This window comes from Aquarana catesbeiana, linkage group LG06 (assembly GCF_042186555.1).
Source record: "Aquarana catesbeiana isolate 2022-GZ linkage group LG06, ASM4218655v1, whole genome shotgun sequence".
Lineage (NCBI taxonomy): Eukaryota > Metazoa > Chordata > Amphibia > Anura > Ranidae > Aquarana > Aquarana catesbeiana.
The window spans coordinates 222,244,197-222,263,591 of record NC_133329.1 but is presented as its reverse complement, the minus strand read 5'-3'; the positions used below and the strand labels follow the sequence as shown (position 1 = coordinate 222,263,591).

General features: G+C 39.8%; 1 protein-coding gene across 7 annotated transcripts in view; it reads left to right on the top strand.

Annotated features, from left to right (window-relative positions):
- The window catches only part of RBFOX1 (RNA binding fox-1 homolog 1), a 2,292,172-nt gene that overhangs the window by 1,976,456 nt on the left and 296,321 nt on the right, over nt 1-19,395 (top strand). For all 7 annotated transcript variants that reach the window (XM_073633001.1, XM_073633002.1, XM_073633003.1 and 4 more), the window contains one exon: nt 15,056-15,120. In XM_073633001.1, the coding sequence (XP_073489102.1) occupies nt 15,056-15,120 (65 nt within the window). The remainder of the gene's footprint in view (nt 1-15,055; nt 15,121-19,395) is intronic.

The following is a 19,395-nucleotide window of genomic DNA, read 5'->3' as shown; positions in this document are numbered from 1 at the left end:
AGGTTTAAAAGATTTGTTAATGGATTTTAATGCCTTGGCCAATAATGTACCATGTTTGTTAGATTTTACATAGAAGTTATGTTTAGTTCTATGTATTGCTTTATCTGCTGATTTGGTGAGAAAAAGGTCATATTCCATACGTGCCTTTTCTAAGCGAGTTTTTGCAGATGAATTAGAATTGGATTGGAATGACTGAAATGCTAAATTAAATTCCGTCTCTAATTGTTTTGCTAAAGTTCTACTTTCACGTTTTAGAATACCCGTTTGTTGTTGTATTATGCCTCTAAGGACCGGCTTGTGTGCTTCCCACAATGTGAGTGAAGAGATGTCAGTGCTGGTGTTATTTTTCAAGTAGTCTTTCAATGCTTGCTCAATGATTAAATGGTGGGATGGATGTTAGATTAATATGTCAGGGAGGTACCAGGTAGGGTCGTGCGCTTTAGGTAAAATAGAGGCAACAGAGGTATATACTGCGTTGTGATCAGACCAAGGAATAGGAATAATGATTGACGTAATTATTTCTGGTACCATACCTATTGTTACGAATATGTGATCTATACGGCTAAATGTTTGATGAGGATTTGAAAAGTATGTATAGTTTCTTTTGGTTGGATTCGCTTCTCTCCAGGCATCAACCAAATTATGCCTGGAAAGAAGCTGAGAAAGAGACCATTTGGATTTGTATCTTGGTGAGGTATAAGGTGTTTTGTCTAAAAATGGTAGAAGTACCTGGTTAGAGTCACCACTAGGGATGAGCTTCGTGTTCGAGTCGAACCCATGTTCGACTCGAACATCGGCTGTTCGATCGTTCGCCGAATTGCGAACGTTATGGGCCGTTCGCGCTAAATTCGTGTGGCGCGTCACGGCCCATAATTCACTGCGGCATCGCAGTGCATTGCTGGCTGATGATTGGCCAAGCATGCACTATGACCCGCATGCTTGGCCAATCACAGCGCCGTCAGTAGAGAGAGCTGTAATTGGCCAAAGCCAGGGTGGCTTTGGCCAATTATGGCTCAGGGGATTTAGTACACACCCCACACTATATAAGGCCGCCTGCACGGCGGCCCTGTGTAGTGTGTGTTCCGGTGTGCTGAGAGATAGAGAGAGAGAGAGAGACAGTGTCATTTGATTTGAGTTAGATAGATTAGGCAGAACAGTCAGTCAGTTAGCTGCACTTACAGTGTATTGTGTATATATATGCATCCCAGGTGTTGCATATATATATACACTGTATTCAGTTTAGCTAGATCTGTTCCTGTTATCTTCTATCTAGACTATTTACATTTAATGCAGTGCGTCCTGCTCACAGTGTTCAGCTAGATCCGTTCCTGCTATTTACATTTAGTGCAGTGCGTCCTGCTCACAGTGTTCAGCTAGATCCGTTCCTGTTATCTTCTAGACTATTTACATTTAGTGCAGTGCGTCCTGCTCACAGTATTCAGCTAGATCCGTTCCTGCTATTTACATTTAGTGCAGTGTGTCCTGCTCACAGTGTTCAGCTAGATCCGTTCCTGTTATTTACATTTAGTGCAGTGCGTCCTGCTCACAGTGTTCAGCTAGATCCGTTCCTGCTATTTACATTTAGTGCAGTGCGTCCTGCTCACAGTGTTCAGCTAGATCCGTTCCTGCTATTTACATTTAGTGCAGTGCGTCCTGCTCACAGTGTTCAGCTAGATCCGTTCCTGCTATTTACATTTAGTGCAGTGCGTCCTGCTCACAGTGTTCAGCTAGATCCGTTCCTGTTATCTTCTAGACTATTTACATTTAGTGCAGTGCGTCCTGCTCACAGTGTTCAGCTAGATCCGTTCCTGCTATTTACATTTAGTGCAGTGCGTCCTGCTCACAGTGTTCAGCTAGATCCGTTCCTGTTATCTTCTAGACTATTTACATTTAGTGCAGTGCGTCCTGCTCACAGTGTTCAGCTAGATCCGTTCCTGTTATCTTCTAGACTATTTACATTTAGTGCAGTGCGTCCTGCTCACAGTGTTCAGCTAGATCCGTTCCTGTTATATTCTAGACTATTTACATTTAGTGCAGTGCGTCCTGCTCACAGTGTTCAGCTAGATGTTCAGCTAGATCCGTTCCTGTTAAATTCCTACTGACAGGCAGGCTTGTCTGGTTACAGTATATAAAGCTACCTGAAGAAAATTACAGGTGTTCTATTTGATCCTATTAGTACCACGGTCAGGCAGCTAGACTATTTACATTTAGTACAGTGCGTCCTGCTCACAGTGTTCAGCTAGATCCATTCCTGTTATCTTCCTACTGACAGGCAGGCTTGTCTGGTTACAGTATATAAAGCTACCTGAAGAAAATTACAGGTGTTCTATTTGATCCTATTAGTACCACGGTCAGGCAGCTAGACTATTTACATTTAGTACAGTGCGTCCTGCTCACAGTGTACAGCTAGATCCGTTCCTGTTATCTTCCTACTGACAGGCAGGCTTGTCTGGTTACAGTATATAAAGCTACCTGAAGAAAATTACAGGTGTTCTATTTGATCCTATTAGTACCACGGTCTGGCAGCTAGACTATTTACATTTAGTACAGTGCGTCCTGCTCACAGTGTTCAGCTAGATCCGTTCCTGTTATCTTCCTACTGACAGGCAGGCTTGTCTGGTTACAGTATATAAAGCTACCTGAAGAAAATTACAGGTGTTCTATCCCAGCTTAGTGCAGCTACAGGCCATTAGTATGTCTGGAAGGCCAAGAAGGAGAGGCAGACAGTCACAAGCCAATAAGAGAGGGCAAGCAGGCTCTGTGTCTAGTGCTGGTCGTGGAGACGGTGCATCCTCATCAGCACGTGGCCATGGGACACGCTGGGCCTTTTTTTCGGCAGCTGGCCGTGTTGAGCCGCAACATGCGGAAGACTTGGTCGAGTGGATGACCAAGCCGTCCTCATCCTCCTCATCCTCTCTCACCCATGCCCAGGGTGCTTTGTCTGGCAAAGCAGCGGCCTCTTCCCTCAGCTCAATGTCATCAGTGACTCCTTCCCTAGCTCCACCATGTCCTCATGAGGATTCCCTCGAACTGTTTGACCACAGTGTTGGGTACATGCTCCAGGAGGATGCCCAGCGTTTGGAAGGCTCTGATGACGATACTGAGCTCGATGAAGGCAGTAACATGAGCACGGACAGAGGGGGTGCCCAAGAAGGACAGCAATCTGGCAGTCATGCTCCCCCTGCTGCAGCATACTGCCAGGTTTTCTCCAGTGATGAGGAGGGAGGGGATGATGAGGTCACTGACTCAACGTGGCTGCCTGATAGGAGAGAGGAGGAGGAGGAGGAGGAGGAGGCGGCGGCACATCACCAACGAGGCAGGATGCCCTCCAGGGGCCAGCCTAAGGGCAGCACATTGACTGCATCACACCCCAAAGCTCCACATGTGCAGGGCGCTGCAGTCTCTGCGCGTTATTCAAAAAGTTCTTTGGTGTGGGCCTTTTTTGAGACGAGTGCATCAGATCGCACCGCTGCTATTTGCAACATATGTCTCAAGCGTATCTCGCGTGGCCAAAACATCTCCCGCTTGGGTACCACATGCTTGACCAGACATATGTTGACCTGCCATGCAGTTCGTTGGCAAGCGTATCTAAAAGACCCACACCAAAGAACAAAGAGGATCTCTCCTTGCTCCTCATCAGCTGAGATTTCCAACCCCACTAGACCTTCAGTCCTCTCTGAGACCTGCAGTGAGAGGAATGAAGGTGTAGAATTAGGTGTGTCACAGCCAAGTACTTGTGGGCAATCTGCTTTTGGTACACCAACGTCAGATTGTACCAGGCAAATTTCCCTGCCCCAGCTGCTGCACCGCCGAAAGAAGTTTGCTCCCAGCCATCCACATGCCCAGCGGTTGAATGCTAGCTTGGCAAAATTGCTAGCACTTCAACTGCTGCCTTTTCAGTTGGTAGACTCTGCCCCCTTCCGCGAGTTTGTGGAATGTGCGGTTCCTCAGTGGCAGGTACCCAAACGCCACTTTTTCTCACGGAAGGCGATTCCGGCTCTCTACCGGCATGTGGAAGGCAATGTCCATGCCTCGCTGGACAGGGCGGTCAGCGGTAAGGTGCATATTACCGCTGACTCATGGTCCAGCAGGCATGGACAGGGACGTTACCTAAGTTTCACGGCGCATTGGGTAACTCTGCTGGCAGCTGGGAAGGATGCAGGACAAGGTGCAGTAGTGTTGGAGGTTGTTCCGCCACCACGCCTCCAAAATGCTGATTGTGACACACCTCTCTCCTCCACCCCCTCCTCTTCTTCTTCCTCCATGGCCTCTTCCTCGGAACCAGCGGTGCTCCGTAGGCGTTCAATGGGCTATGCAAGTACGCAGGCCAAAAGATGCCATGCGGTGCTTGAGCTGGTGTGCTTGGGGGACAGGAGCCACACTGGGGCAGAGGTTCTGTCAGCTCTGCAGGGGCAGGTTCAGAGGTGGTTGACGCCACGCCAACTTAAGGCAGGAATGGTGGTTTGCGACAATGGCACCAACCTCCTCTCTGCCCTCCGACAGGGACAAATGACCCATGTGCCCTGTTTGGCTCACGTCCTTAACTTGGTGGTGCAGCGGTTCTTGGGCAGGTACCCGGGCTTACAGGATGTCCTGAGGCAGGCCAGGAAAGTCTGTGTGCATTTCCGCCGGTCATATAATGCCAGTGCTCGGCTGACGGACCTCCAAAAGGAGTTTAACCTGCCCAAGAACCGCCTAATCTGTGACATGCCCACCAGGTGGAACTCAACGTTGGCCATGCTGCAGCGGCTGCACATGCAGCAGAGGGCCATCAATGAGTACCTGTGCGACTATGGCACCAGGACAGGGTCAGGGGAGCTTGGTTTTTTTCCCCACGCCAGTGGGCCATGATCAGGGATGCATGCACTGTCCTGTCACCATTCGAGGAGGCCACGAGGATGGTGAGCAGTGACAGTGCATGCATCAGTGACACTGTCCCCCTTGTCCACCTGTTGGAGCACACGCTGCGTGGAATAATGGACAGGGCACTTGAGGCAGAACAGAGGCAGGAAGAGGAGGACTTCCTTAGCTCTCAAGGCCCCCTTTATCCAGACAGTGTTCCTGCGTGCCCGCCGATCACACAGGAAGAGGACGAGGAGGAAGAGGAGGAGGAGGAAGATTGTGTCAGTATGGAGGTGGAGCCTGGCACTCAGCATCAGCAGCAGTCTTTAAGGGATCAGTCCCAAGAAACACATGGACTTGTACGTGGCTGGGAGGAGGTGGCTGCGGACCATGTCGTTCTTAGTGACCCAGAGGACTCCGGACCGAATGCCTCAGCAAACCTACGCTGCATGGCCTCCCTGATCCTGCAAAGCCTGCGTAAGGATCCTCGTATTCGTGGTATCAAGGAGAAGGACCAATACTGGCTGGCAACCCTCCTTGATCCACGTTACAAGGGTAAGGTTGCGGACCTTATCTTGCCATCGCAGAGGGAGCAGAGGATGAAACATCTTCGGGAGGCCTTGCAGAAAGGTCTGTGCAACGCGTTCCCAGAGACTGGGAGGTTACAAACTCCTGTTTCTGGACAACGTGTTGCTGAGGCTTCGGTCAGTCAAAGAAGGAGCGGTGGAGAAGGTGGCCGTCTGACCGATGCGTTCAGACAATTTTTTGGTCCGCAGCCCCAAGGTATGATCGGTTCCAGCAACCATCGCCAGCGTCTGTTTTACATGGTGCAGGAATACCTAGGGGCAAGATCAGACTTGGACACCTTTCCCACCGAAAATCCTCTGGGTTACTGGGTCTTGAGGATGGATCACTGGCCAGAGCTTGCACAGTATGCAATTGAGCTACTGGCCTGTCCTGCATCCAGCGTTCTTTCGGAACGCACATTCAGTGCTGCTGGAGGCGTGGTAACCGATCACAGGGTGCGTCTGTCCACCGACTCGGTCGATCGGCTGACCTTCATAAAAATGAATGAGTCTTGGATCACCACCAGCTACCAAGCACCTGATGCTGATGTAACCGAATAATTTTTTTTGAAATCTCAGATCCCTTCAAAGACTGCCTATGCTGATGCTGAGTGACTATCCCTGAGTAATTATCCTCTTCCTCCTCAATCATCACGCTGATAGCTTGTAAGAACATTTTTGGTTCTGGGCGCCACCACCAGTGCCTAAGGCACAATTTTTCAGCCCCTGTTTAACAGGGGCGTGTAATTACAATTTTTGATGTAATACTTTGCAGCAGGGCTCGTTCCTGCATTCCAACTAGAGTGTCTGTGAGGGGTTGCAGTGTTGTGGCACCAGCACCAGTGCCTAAGGCCCAATTTTTCTGCCCCTGTCTAACAGGGGCGTGTAATTACAATTTTTGATGCAATACTTTGCAGCAGGGCTCGTTCTTGCGTTCCAACTAGAGTGTCTGTGAGGGGTTGCAGTGTTGTGGCACCAGCACCAGTGCCTAAGGCCCAATTTTTCTGCCCCTGTCTAACAGGGGCGTGTAATTACAATTTTTGATGCAATACTTTGCAGCAGGGCTCGTTCCTGCGTTCCAACTAGAGTGTCTGTGAGGGGTTGCAGTGTTGTGGCACCAGCACCAGTGCCTAAGGCCCAATTTTTCTGCCCCTGTCTAACAGGGGCGTGTAATTACAATTTTTGAAGCAATACTTTGCAGCAGGGCTCGTTCCTGCGTTCCAACTAGAGTGTCTGTGAGGGGTTGCAGTGTTGTGGCACCAGCACCAGTGCCTAAGGCCTAATTTTTCAGCTCCTGTTCAACAGGGGCATGTAATTACAATTCTTGATCTAATATTTCACAGCAGGGCCCTGTGAGGGCTTACAGTGTTGTGGCCACAGCAACACCTAAGGCCCAAATTTCTGCTGAGTATATAGGGCAGGACCCTACTTTCAAACATCTAACTTACAAACGACTCCTACTTGCAAACGGAAGGAGACAACAGGAAGTGAGATGAAATCTACCCCTAGGAAGGGAAATTCTCTCCTGTAAGAGTTAATATGGGAAAACAATTTCTCCTTTCCACTGATGCTTTCCAATCCTTGTTCCACAAAAAAACCCAAATTTTCAAAAAACATTTTTCATTGGGACAAAAAAGTGAGGTGAAATCTTCTGAAGAGGAGGAAAGACAGCAAAACAAATGTCACAGGGGTGATAACCCTTCCCTATGTTTTCCAAAAAGCTTAGAAAAGATTTTTTGGCTGGAGCTAAACACGTTAAAAATGTTCAAAATTACAAACAGATTCTACTTAACAACAAACCTACAGTCCCTGTCTTGTTTGCACCGCCTGTATACTGCTGTTCAGAGTATATAGGGCCTGGTGGCCCCACACCTTTCCTTATTTTAATTTGGGTGTGGGGTTCCCCTTAATATCCATACAAGACCCAAAGGGCCTGGTAATGGACTGGGGGGTACCCATGCCGTTTGTCTCACTGATTTTCATCCATATTGCCATGACCCGACATGACATTAAACCCGCAAGCAGTTTTAAATGAGATTTTTTCCTTTAAAAATGACATTTGGTGCAGGGACTGTTCTAAACATGGGAAACACGCGTCACTTTACAGGCATACTATAGACACCCCCCAGGTACGATATTTAAAGGAATATTTCACTTTTTTTTTTTTACTTTAAGCATCATTAAAATCACTGCTCCCGAAAAAACGGCCGTTTTTAAAAAAATTTTTTGCATTGATACATGTCCCCTGGGGTAGGACCCGGGTCCCCAAACCCTTTTTAGGACAATACCATGCAAATTAGCCTTTAAAATGAGCACTTTTGATTTCGAACGTTCGAGTCCCATAGACGTCAATGGGGTTCTAACGTTCGTGCGAACTTTCGGTCCGTTCGCGGGTTCTGGTGCGAACCGAACCGGGGGGTGTTCGGCTCATCCCTAGTCACCACACACAAAGATTGAACCAATTCTGTGAGTATTTATAACTTAAAAGAGATGCGATAAGAATGGTAATGGATGACGATTAGGGGCATAATAGGAGACCACTGTTATAGCTGTATCCATCACATATCCTGTTAGTAACAGGTATCTTCCTTCTGGATCTTTAATTTCAGATTGTAATATAAATGGTGTGGAGCGATGGAAAGCTATAAGAGTGCCACGTTTTTTAACATTAGCTGATGCTGTATACACTTGAGGGTAGGAGTTACTGAAAAATTTGGGAGTATTAGTCTGTGTAAAATGCGTTTCTTGAAGGCAGACAATGTGTGCCTTCTTTGTTTGAAATGACCTAAATGCTTTTGTACGTTTCTGAGGTACATTAAAACCCTGTGCATTGAGTGATAGTATATTTAAAGGAGCCATGTCAAAGTAATCCACAGTCTTGCTATTTTCTTTAGAATATACTTATCACAATTATTTTTTGGACTCACCTTCGCGGACACAAGAAAGGAAAAAAGAAAAGAAGATTTAGTACAATCAATCATAGTAACGAAAAAGGAAAAATAATGAAGTATATAGCATAATAATACAGTAAAAAAATATTTGTATTCAAAAAATACCCGTGATGGGGAGTAGAATTCACCATCAGGGGATGAGGGGCCTTCGTCGAATCTCCACATAATGCTGTGGGGATCTGAGTAAAGCAGGTTGAGGCGCATGAAGCTTCCGTGCACTGGGGAGCCGCATGAAAAATAAATATTGTATAGCACTAGAATGTGGTGATAATAGCCCTAAATATGTATTATGGTGTCATACATATGTTAAAGTCTAATGTGGCAAAATAAAGAAAGTGAATATGGGATGAGAAGTTTCAAATAGATATATCTGTATAATTAAATTGAATTGAGTTCAGGCTTATATAAACAGAACTATCTTCTATAGTGAAATAGCCAGAATGAACTAATAACAGTGGCTACAATTTACCCACATACTATGCTATTATGTTTCCAAGTTTAAAAATAGATACATTGTTATAGAGTAACTCACTACGTTTTAGCTACATAACATTAACCTGTAAATAAATCTGAGCCTATTAGCTGTTGATAATAATGGATCCCTTTTTGAGAAAAAAGAAAAATAATATAATATGAATTCAAAAAATACAATAAGAAGTCCAGTAAAGGATTATAAAAATAAATGTTCATAATATAAAATTCAATATTATTTTATATTGAACATAAAGGGAAAAAAAAGGGGGATCACATAAATTAATAAATTTTCCTTTGAAGCTTAGAAATAATTAGTAAAATTACATAAATGTATAATATGTAGTATATGTATTTAATTGCATCCCATATTATAACCCATAGATCAGGGAGCAATAAGGGGTACTTAAGCAAAGAAAAACAAAAAAGGGGACCAATTAGAGCAAAATCTAAATATTTTTCTTATCCCCAAAGGGTTCAGTACTAGTAACAAATATTAAATTGAATATTAAAGAAGAAATTCATCAGTCCATGGAATCTTCTTGACATTGGGGTGATGTTGCAAATCGACCTCTTTTATTCAGATGTTGAGTTCCATTTTTTGCCTCAGGTTGATGTGCGTTTTGCAGGGAAGAGGTTGACGCTGATCTTCTTCTTGATGCAGTAGTGGTGAGGTTCCCTTCTACTAGATTAAGATCTTGGAGGGTTTGTTGCAATTCTTCAGCTGTTCTGCAGGAAATTCTATTACCTTGATGGGTGAAGCGTAAAGAAAATGGGAAGCCCCATTGGTATTTTATATTATGCTGTTGTAGTACTATCAATTGGGGTTTCATGGACCTCCTTTTTGAGATTGTTAATTGAGAGATATCAGCAAAGAGTTGATAGTTATAACCTTGAAATACAAGACTGTTCTTTTCTCTAGCTGCATTTAAAAGCTGTTCCTTTGTTTTATAGAAATGAAATTTTGCTATAATGTCTCTTGGGGGGCCATCCACTTTCTTGGGCTTAAGAGCCCTATGCACTCTATCCATCTCCAGCCTTTCCTGTGGTATTCCTGGTAGTAATTGTAGTAGTTGTGGTAGTTGTTTGCAAGTCTATTACAGTTTCAGGAATTCCTCTTAAACGTATATTGGACCTTCTGGTTCGATTTTCATAATCTTCCAACCTATTTTGCAAATTGATATTTTCTTCCTTCAATATTTCCAATTCAGACACACAATCTTGGGTTGTGCTTTCAATATCCTCCACTTTAAGTTCCAGAGAGGCTGTGCGTTGTCCCAATTCTCTAATTTCCTTAGTTAGGTTATTAGTGATTTGTTCTGAAGTTTTCCTTAACGCTTTATGAAGCATTTTTTCAAATTGTTTTAATATATTTGAGGGAACTACAGGTTCTTGAAATGATGTATGTGGTAAAGTTAATTCAATTTCTGAGTCTGAGTTCCCAGGGGAGATATGCTGTAGCATCTTAGGCTTATTTCTTTTCTGTGAGGTAAATGTAGCTGAGGAGACTGGCGCTTTTTTTGTGGTGTTCTGTGCTTGTGTGCCGTTATTAGGGGTCTGTTTAGTTTTGTTTCTGGCACCCCCCAACACCATTTTAGTATCAAAATGCTCCTCTCACCTTCCAGGAACAGATGAGTAATATATTAGCCGTTTTTGTGCCGCCGGGTTAATTTGTTATCTCGGCTTTCTCCCCCTCACGGAGTGGAGCTCTAGCCTGACATGTCAGTCCCGCTAGCCTCCGTGCATGCGCCTCCCCATATATACTATTTCATTGGTTTTTAAAGCACTATATTCAAACTGTTTATTGAACAAAAAGCAACAAATACAGTAACTTATAGCTGCCACTCATAAATCGTCTTTCAGTTGACTGCTGTAAGTTGAAAAAGCTGCACCATAATTGGTTGGTATTTTGAAGCTTGTACTTGTACTAACTTTTTATTTAACTACCTATTTTAAAACCTCTAAATTGTTGTATGTTATAAATGTCTTCAATGCAAGCAATTTAACGACAATATGACCCTCTATAGGGTAAAAACAAAAATTACCATTAACTGAAGCATAAACCATGCATAAATTAAATACATATTATTATTTGCAAATTTATTTGGCTATGAATACAGTGCCATTTTACTAAAAAGGCTTTATTGTATGTGTATGGCTCAGTTGAACTTAGAAAATCTTTCTTTGTCACTGTGTTTGATTTATTTAATATGTACATAAAAGTGATATCAGATAAAATTCTGCATAGTTTTATGCCTCTTAAAATATGTTGTACCTTTTAGCTTCTGACTTGCAATTATTTTAATGCTCTGAAAATGAAACTTTTGAGTTTCAATGGAAATCATACTGATTCATGAGGTATATAGATATATATAAGAAAGTCAAAGTGTAAAGTGGTCTGTTACCATGGAAGGGGAGCATTCTTCTTCCTTAACTACTTCAGCTCCAGAAGGTTTTACCTCCTTCCTGACCAGGCCATTTTTTGTGATACAGCACTGCAATATTTTAACTGACAATTGCACGGTCGTGCAATGCTATACACATATGAAATATATATCCCTTTTCCCCACAAATAGAGCTTTTTGGTGGTGGTATTTGATCACCTCTGTGGTTTTTATTATTTTTTGTGCTATAATCAAAAAAAGACAGACGATTAAAAAAAAAACAAAAAAAAGATTTCTTACTTTCTTACTTTCTGCTATAAAACATACCCAATAAAATTTTTAAAAAATCTAATTTATTCATCAATTTAGGCAAATATGTATTCTGGTACATATTTTTGGTAAAAAAAAATACCAATAAGTGTATATTGATTGGTTTGCACAAAAGTTATAGGGTCTACAAACTACAATATTTTTATGGACTTTTTATTTTTTTATTGTTTTCACTAGTAATAGCAGCGATCAGTGATTTTTTGCAGGACTGCAACATTGCGGAGAACAAATCTGACACTTTTTGGTGACCAGTGACACCAATACAGTGATCAGTGCTAAAAAAAAAAGCACTGTCACTATTTAAATAACACTGGCATTGAAGGGGTTAACACTAGGGGCGATCAAGGGGTTAAGTGTGCTCCTAGGTAATGCTTTCTAACTTTGGGGGGAGTGGATGCACTGGATGAAAAGAGAGATCCGTGTTTCTGCTTACCAGAAACATAAGATCTCTCCTTTACTCTCTGACAGAACAGCGGTCTGCCTTGTTTATATAGTATATTTGCGGTGGGCGGTTCGGAAGCGGTTAAACATGTAGTGAACCGCAATGACCAGCTTAGCAGTGACTCCATAATAGACCATTTCACAACTAAGCAATGTTTTTTCTGGAATGCTTAAACTTCACTGGGGGACCCTGTAAAGAGGATGAACCCTAAAGAATTAAGGCAAGGACAAAAAAGCTTGGCTTTCAATAACATCCCTAGTAGGCAATCAATAGGACGTCTTTCACTTACCAAGAGACATAATTTTTACAAATTCACTTTGCACTGAAAAAAATCCACTAATAGGGATACAAGATATCTTTTCACTCAAGTACAAAAAGACTCAAGCTTTTCAGAAGCTCTCAGCTTACCTTTATTTCCTTATTTGCTTTTTATGTGATATTTAAGAGTGTCACTACACAGAGGTTATAGCTGCTGATATTTTATGATAAACATGTTTATTTTTTCACTCCATGCTCTGTTTGCCTGCAAACATGTGTATTAAATGTATATTCATAGAAAGAAGAAATATGGTTAACAAAGCAGTTTGTCATGGTTAAATTAACTTTTACACCTTATACTTCACACATACCCTAAGTACCCACATGAGCCTGATCTTGATCCAGCACTGTCCCCAAGAGCAGCAGCAGCTCTTTCGTCTCTTTCTCTCCTCTCTTTCTGGACATGAAGGCAGCCATTGACACTTGCTGCTGTCAATTGCAGCCTGTGAGGAGGGAGCGGGTGATGGGGACGAGCTGTGCTGTGTATGTAGATAGACACACAGAGCACCAGCTCAAGATTGACTGCTATGGAGGCAATCAGAAGGGAAGAGCCAGGAGCAGTTTGGGCACCTAATCTTTGAAACCCTTACATCATATGTGAGTAATTTCTTTTTCCTCTGCTTAAAATATAATAGAAATTACACATAGCAATTGGGGTTTATATCAATTCATAAATAAATGGTGGAAAATATAGTGGACAATAGACATATTGTAGATTCTGGAGCCTTTTACCTCTTAATGAGAGACTTGAAGACATGACAGAACATGAGGTCCTATGAGACAACTGGATGCTCTGAAAAGGGAAAGGGAAGCTCTAATTGGAATACAAATAGTGTTTGTTTTATCTGTGGAGAACGGCCTCTGTTTGTTAATTGGCATGCTGAGATCATTTTGAAATGGTTGATATAACATTCTGGCCCACTGAAAAAGCTCTGCTGTTTTCAAAGATTGATAATCAATGCCTCACTGAACACAGTTCTTTGAAATACAGCATTTGTTCATCCTCTTTGCTTAAATAAGTAGCTGCAATCACTGTTACTTACAATGGAATGTTAATTTGTGAAGGAACAAAAAATGTTAATACCAATTGACAAACAAAGCAAAGCTGCAATTTTTACAGTTCTTATTTTGTAAATAAAATGCACACATTTTACTCAATTGAAGTGTGGTTTAAGCTTTATAAGCTATCATCACATAAAAAACAAACAAATATTGTACTTTTTAATTTGTGATATATGTTCAGATTGTAGTCATTTTAATACTTGCTTTCTTGTCTTTAGTCTGTCATACTTGCTGATGTCACATAGTCCTAGTCTTCAAATGAAAATTTGAGTTAAGGAATAAAATGCAACAGGAAATTCTAAATTAAATTATATATATATATATATGTATGTATTAATGTAGTATAAACTTTGAAAAGTATTTGCCCTCTGAAAATGTGCACATATCCCAAAAATACTAGATAAATGGTAATCTAGTTAGACTGAACTGTTGCATTTTGGTGGCAATGGGTCATTTCTAATGTTAAACAGATATTATGTGAATAGACTTGTTTAGAATTTTAAAACATAAATTAGTTGCATGTGTACCTTGCCTTACCAACATAAGAAGAAACTAATACCCTGAGGGCCCATTCATACCAGAAGGCTCTCAGTATTCTGTGCATAATGCATGCTCTATGATGCATTGCTAAAACACATCACAGCATTTTTTTATATTTTTTTTAAAACTTACATTAAATAACACTTCATTTACCTCTAAGCATCATGGTGCCTTGCAATGTGCAGGCTGTAACCTGACACTTGCGATAAAACGTGCGCCTGTATTATTTTATTAATTGCAAACCAATGGAGCCTGCTGGTATAAAATAGTCCTATACAAAGCTTTGTCTTTGCATTGGAACTATGGTAGACAATGCTGCTCAAAGTGAGGCTGGTGTGACTGAGCCTTAAACATAAGCAGAATATGGTCAAGTGCAAACCATATATTTCTTTTTAATTTCCCAAATGTTGTCATGTGTAAATATACAAAATGATTGTAGGATTTTATAAACTCTTAGGCCTGGTTGACACCTATGCAGTTTGCTTTTGATTCATTTCTGCAGAGCATTCTGCAGTGCATTTTGAATTCTTGCACACGGGTTCTTGCCGCGTTTTCAGGATTTTTTTTAGATGCATTTGTGTTTTTTATGCTTTTTTTTTTCAAAGGGGAGATGTTTTTGTTGTTAGGCAGATTAAAAAATGCAAAACGCAAAATGCATCAAAAACATATCAAAGATACACTACATGCATTTCTACAGCATGTCCATTGAAGTCTACTAAACCAAAAACACACTGTGTTGCATTTAAAAAGGCCCTGACCCTTTCAAAAAATTCAGCAGCTGAAAAATGCACAGGTGTGAAGTGTCCCATAGGAAACCATGTTAAATGAACTGTAGTACATTTCTGCAAAACATAAAATGTACTAAAACTAAAGGTGTGAATCAGGCCTTATAGTCCAGTAATTTACTGTGTATTTTACATATGCTTTATTTAGTATTCATACTTAATAGTTGATTTATGCTTTCTTATATTGCATATAACTTTTTATACATAATTACATGTTACCCTAATTTCAGTAATTTCTGTGGATGTAACACATAGCACCTTGAGGCGATTCAGTTTGCATTTGCAGCGCTTTACAAATCATTCATTCATTCATTCATTCACATTTAAAAAAAGATTTGCTATATCATCTTATTTTTGTTTTCAGGGTGGTTATGCAGCCTATCGATATGCTCAGCCTGCAACGGCTACTGCAGCTGCCTACAGTGACAGGTAAAAATGGACATGTAACATAACAAAAAAAAGTGCACATATAAATGTTTATATTAAGCCTTTTTAAAGATTTTTTTTTTTTTTGAGATTGGCTTTTTTTAACAATTTAAATCCAATGCTGTATGTAATATATATAATCTACTATATGTAATCTTTCAGCCTTTGCCTTTCTGTGGCCTCCTTGTGTTATTGTAATTGCATAGCACATAGGATTAGCAAAAGCACCCCAAGCATTTTCTTCACTTACACCCTGGCCAAGGTCTAGGACCTTATACAGACATCTTGGTCCTGACAGCATCTTATGTATGGTTGAACTACTGCATCTAGCCCTTAATACAAGCACTGATTAGAATACATTGGTTATACGTAATCCTATGAACATGAACTACATGAATTTCTATGAACTACAGCCACTATGTGCCAAGAGTTAATAAGGAAACTTATACTGGAAAGGATGTGACAAAGTTTTTCTCCTCCAACAACCATAGTCAATGGTAAAATAACCGTAAAGATACATAAATGGCACAAAAGTGGCCAATGTGCTTACACTAATATACAGGTAGACTTAAAACAATAATGATAATAATAATAATAATAATATTAAAGTCTTTGAAACTTCTTAGTCAAATGACTGGAAGGGTCATCAAGGGTTAATTAGACTCCATTTGAATGCACTGGCTGAAGCTTCTGTCAGAGACCATGGGGTATCTCCAACCAACAACAAAATAAGCAAATCAAGAGGGTGAAATCAAAGTGGTAGAACACGTTTATTGTCGCTAACAGACAAGTGTTCACTCACAAGACAAATAAGCAGAAATGCATGTACAGTAATTCTCAAGACTAGCAATGCTTTTGAACAAGGCCGGTGTCTGTGTGTTCCTGGATAGTATTCCCACCAGAAGCCAGGCTCACCGCTAGGACCAGATATACATGACAGCGTGGGAAACAGAGGAGATGACTTCAGACACTGGGGTGGAAAAAAAAAATATTGCAATGTGTTTCAGAGCCACTGACTTCTGTATCAAGCCAACAGCTTCAAAATGCTTTGCAATGCCTTTTTTCCACCCTCCACATCAGGTGTCATCTCCTCTGTTTCCCACACTGTCATCTCTATCTGGTCCTAGTGGTAATGGCTCAGCTCCAGGTAGGGATACTATCAGTGCACACACAGATCCCTGTGGAAGACAGCTTTGCAAGCATTGAGAATTACTGTGCATGCACTTCTGCTTACTTGTCTTGAGAGTGAAGATTTGTCTTTTGTCTACAATACATGTGTTTTACTATTGCATTTAGATTAAGTCCACTTGTGTTTGCTTATCTTGGCCAATGCTTATATGAGGTAGAGTGACTCCCCTGGGGAAGAAATGGCCACCATTATTTAAATAATTCTGTCTGGACTTTATGAATTGAAAATTGGTATGGTTCTGTAATATATCAGCGTATTAATTAAACTGCAGACAAGGCCACAGAGTTTGAGGGAATAGAAATGTTCAGTGATAGCACAGCAAAGGCTGCTAAAACAGCATAAAAGTTATATAAATAATGTGTGGTGTTTCAGGAAAAACACAATCACCAAAAAAATTGTGTTGGAAATCCACTTTGAAAAAAAGTCTGAAAACAGCTTTTCCTCCAATTAACCTCTTCAAGTGATGACATTATTTCCTAGTTACTTGATAATATACTGTATATGTTCACAGTAGGTCAACATAATTATTTAAAAAGTGAATAGGAAACTCAGTATGTGATATCGTTTATAGAAATATAAGATCCTGTGCTGCTGAAAAGCTAATTTAAATGCAAAGTTTTCACTCAAGCATTAAAGTAGTTTGATTTCATATTTTGTACTCTGATGTAGCTCATTGCCTATATTATTTAAAACAACTTTGTACTGAAGTACTGAAAAGAGACAAAAACTGCAAAAAAAAAATTACTATTAATAAAGAGTAGCAGAGTTCATTTAAATAAATATATGTAAACTATAAATTATCTCAAATTTGGCATATACAACTAATGTAATGTTTAATATAAATGAAGAGCATATTCTTGTAAACATTTTTGTGAATGCAAGATAGGGTTACATTCTAATCCTAATGCATCTGTATATCACATCTAATGGGGAAAAGCATTACATATGTATCATACAGTAATTACCTGTGACCAATTATGATCTATTTGAAACTCTAATTTTCTTTTGACATTTTCATGTTAATCCCCTAAACATCACTTTTCCTTTTACAAGCATGAATAGCTAGGAAAATAGGTACATTCATTATGGCATTTTCAATCCCCACTTCAAGTATATATCACAATTTAATAAATGTATTAAACATTATATAGCATACACAGTTTTCTTATGCTACTACTAACCACAATTAAACTTAGCCTTCTTGTACCACAAAATAAAAATCGATTTTTGTTACCAAAATGTATCTTTCTTTGTGACACATCTTCCAACAAATATCTAATATGGTTGTATAAAAACTAAGAAATGAATACCATACCTACATGCAGTAAATAATATAATTTGCCCTAAAAAGGATAAGTGCACACTCAGATAAAGTGCACCTATCCTTTTTGCATCTCCAACCCAAGGTGCATATTTGCCTTCATCCTATGACTGCAGCCCCCAAAATTTTTGCATTTGGCAAGTAAAATATTTTTTGTGATACCACACTTATGAGTGTGTTTAAGTCTTTAGCTTTAATACTCTGAGTTAATGAAGTCAGATTAGAATAAGATGACTCTGGGTTACTACAGAATTTGAACTTAAGAATTAAGAACTCTTCATTGAGCAAGGCCACAGTCTGCTTATGTTATCTGAAAAAAATATTGCTTCTGTCTAATAGATTTTTGAAAGACCATTGAGTGTTTTATTATAAGAATGCTTATTTATGGAAGCTCATGTATGTTTATACATGTGGTATATACCAATTGAATGTTGCTTAATGTGCATTGCATGAATATACACAATTGTTATTGTGACATTGAAGAAAAAAAATGACAATATAAAGAAAAATACTGCATGAGTAGTTGACGCATGTTGTGTCAGAAAGGTAAGAACACTAAAGTCAAATGCTATTTTGAATTCATTTAATTTATTTTTATGAAATCTTTATTGGGGAATTGCTTAAATGAATGTCTTTGTCATAGATTCAGATTATTATGCAGTAACATGTTGTGAAAGTGCTATTTAATTTCAAATGATGTGTAATGCTAGCATGTTATAGTTTCATGGTTGCTGGAAAATGTGTTTTTGTTTTTTTCAGATCAATAATTTTGTGACTAATGACAATAAATGCTCTGCTATGACGTGGCCATGCATGTCTAAAGTGTTGTATCCAACTTTTTGCATGTACAGTCTATACACTTTTCAACTATATTATGTACTAAAGTAAATGTTTGCATATGTTTTAAAATGAAAGTGCATGTATTGGTAATGTAATCATACAGACTGATGTTAGGTTTAGTGCTATTTTTATTCTTTACATGAAACAAAGAAAAAAATACAGCATATAATTTGTTGCATACTTTTAAAATATGGATTGCTGCACTTTCATTATTTATTATTTTAGTGAGATAGCTGTAACTTTTTAAATACACTTTTCTTTACACTTGTCATTATGAGATTTTACTAATTCAAAGACTACAGGAGAAAGTCTTGTAACATGATCCCATTGTGTGTTCTTCCAATATGAAGAAAACAATGAACATCAGATATAAGCTAGCACGCATCCAGTATAGCTCTTTCTCCTATCATCAGTCACTATGCTTAACATACAAACTGCAAACAATAGAATAAAGTAATGGATCTATGAATTAAGAAATGTGCCTTCATCAAGAGTAACTTATAGAGATAATTGTAGAAAAGAGAATTTATGGAGTGATGCTGTCTGAAAGAGTTGTATATTGTTATACTAAACTACAAATTCTTTTTATTGGAAAATAAGGCACTTGAAGGCATATGCATTGTTGTAAGCAGAGACATGGGTCTGATGTATTTGTTGCATGGAAATATATTAATATTTCTAAAGATATGTTGATTGATTATGATGATAATTTAATCAAGCTATCATATTCCTGATATTAGGCTGTTAACAACATGCCATGTTGTCTTGCTCTGCCTTCCTTTGGATCAGCATTGTTACATTTTTCAAAAGCTTGAACCCTTTTCCAATGCTTCTTTTTTTTTTGTCTGCCAAATGAGTATTTGAGTTTTTCAATACCTTGTAATCTAGTTACTAGCAATTTACTAGCAAAAGGGTTGTAATTTATTTA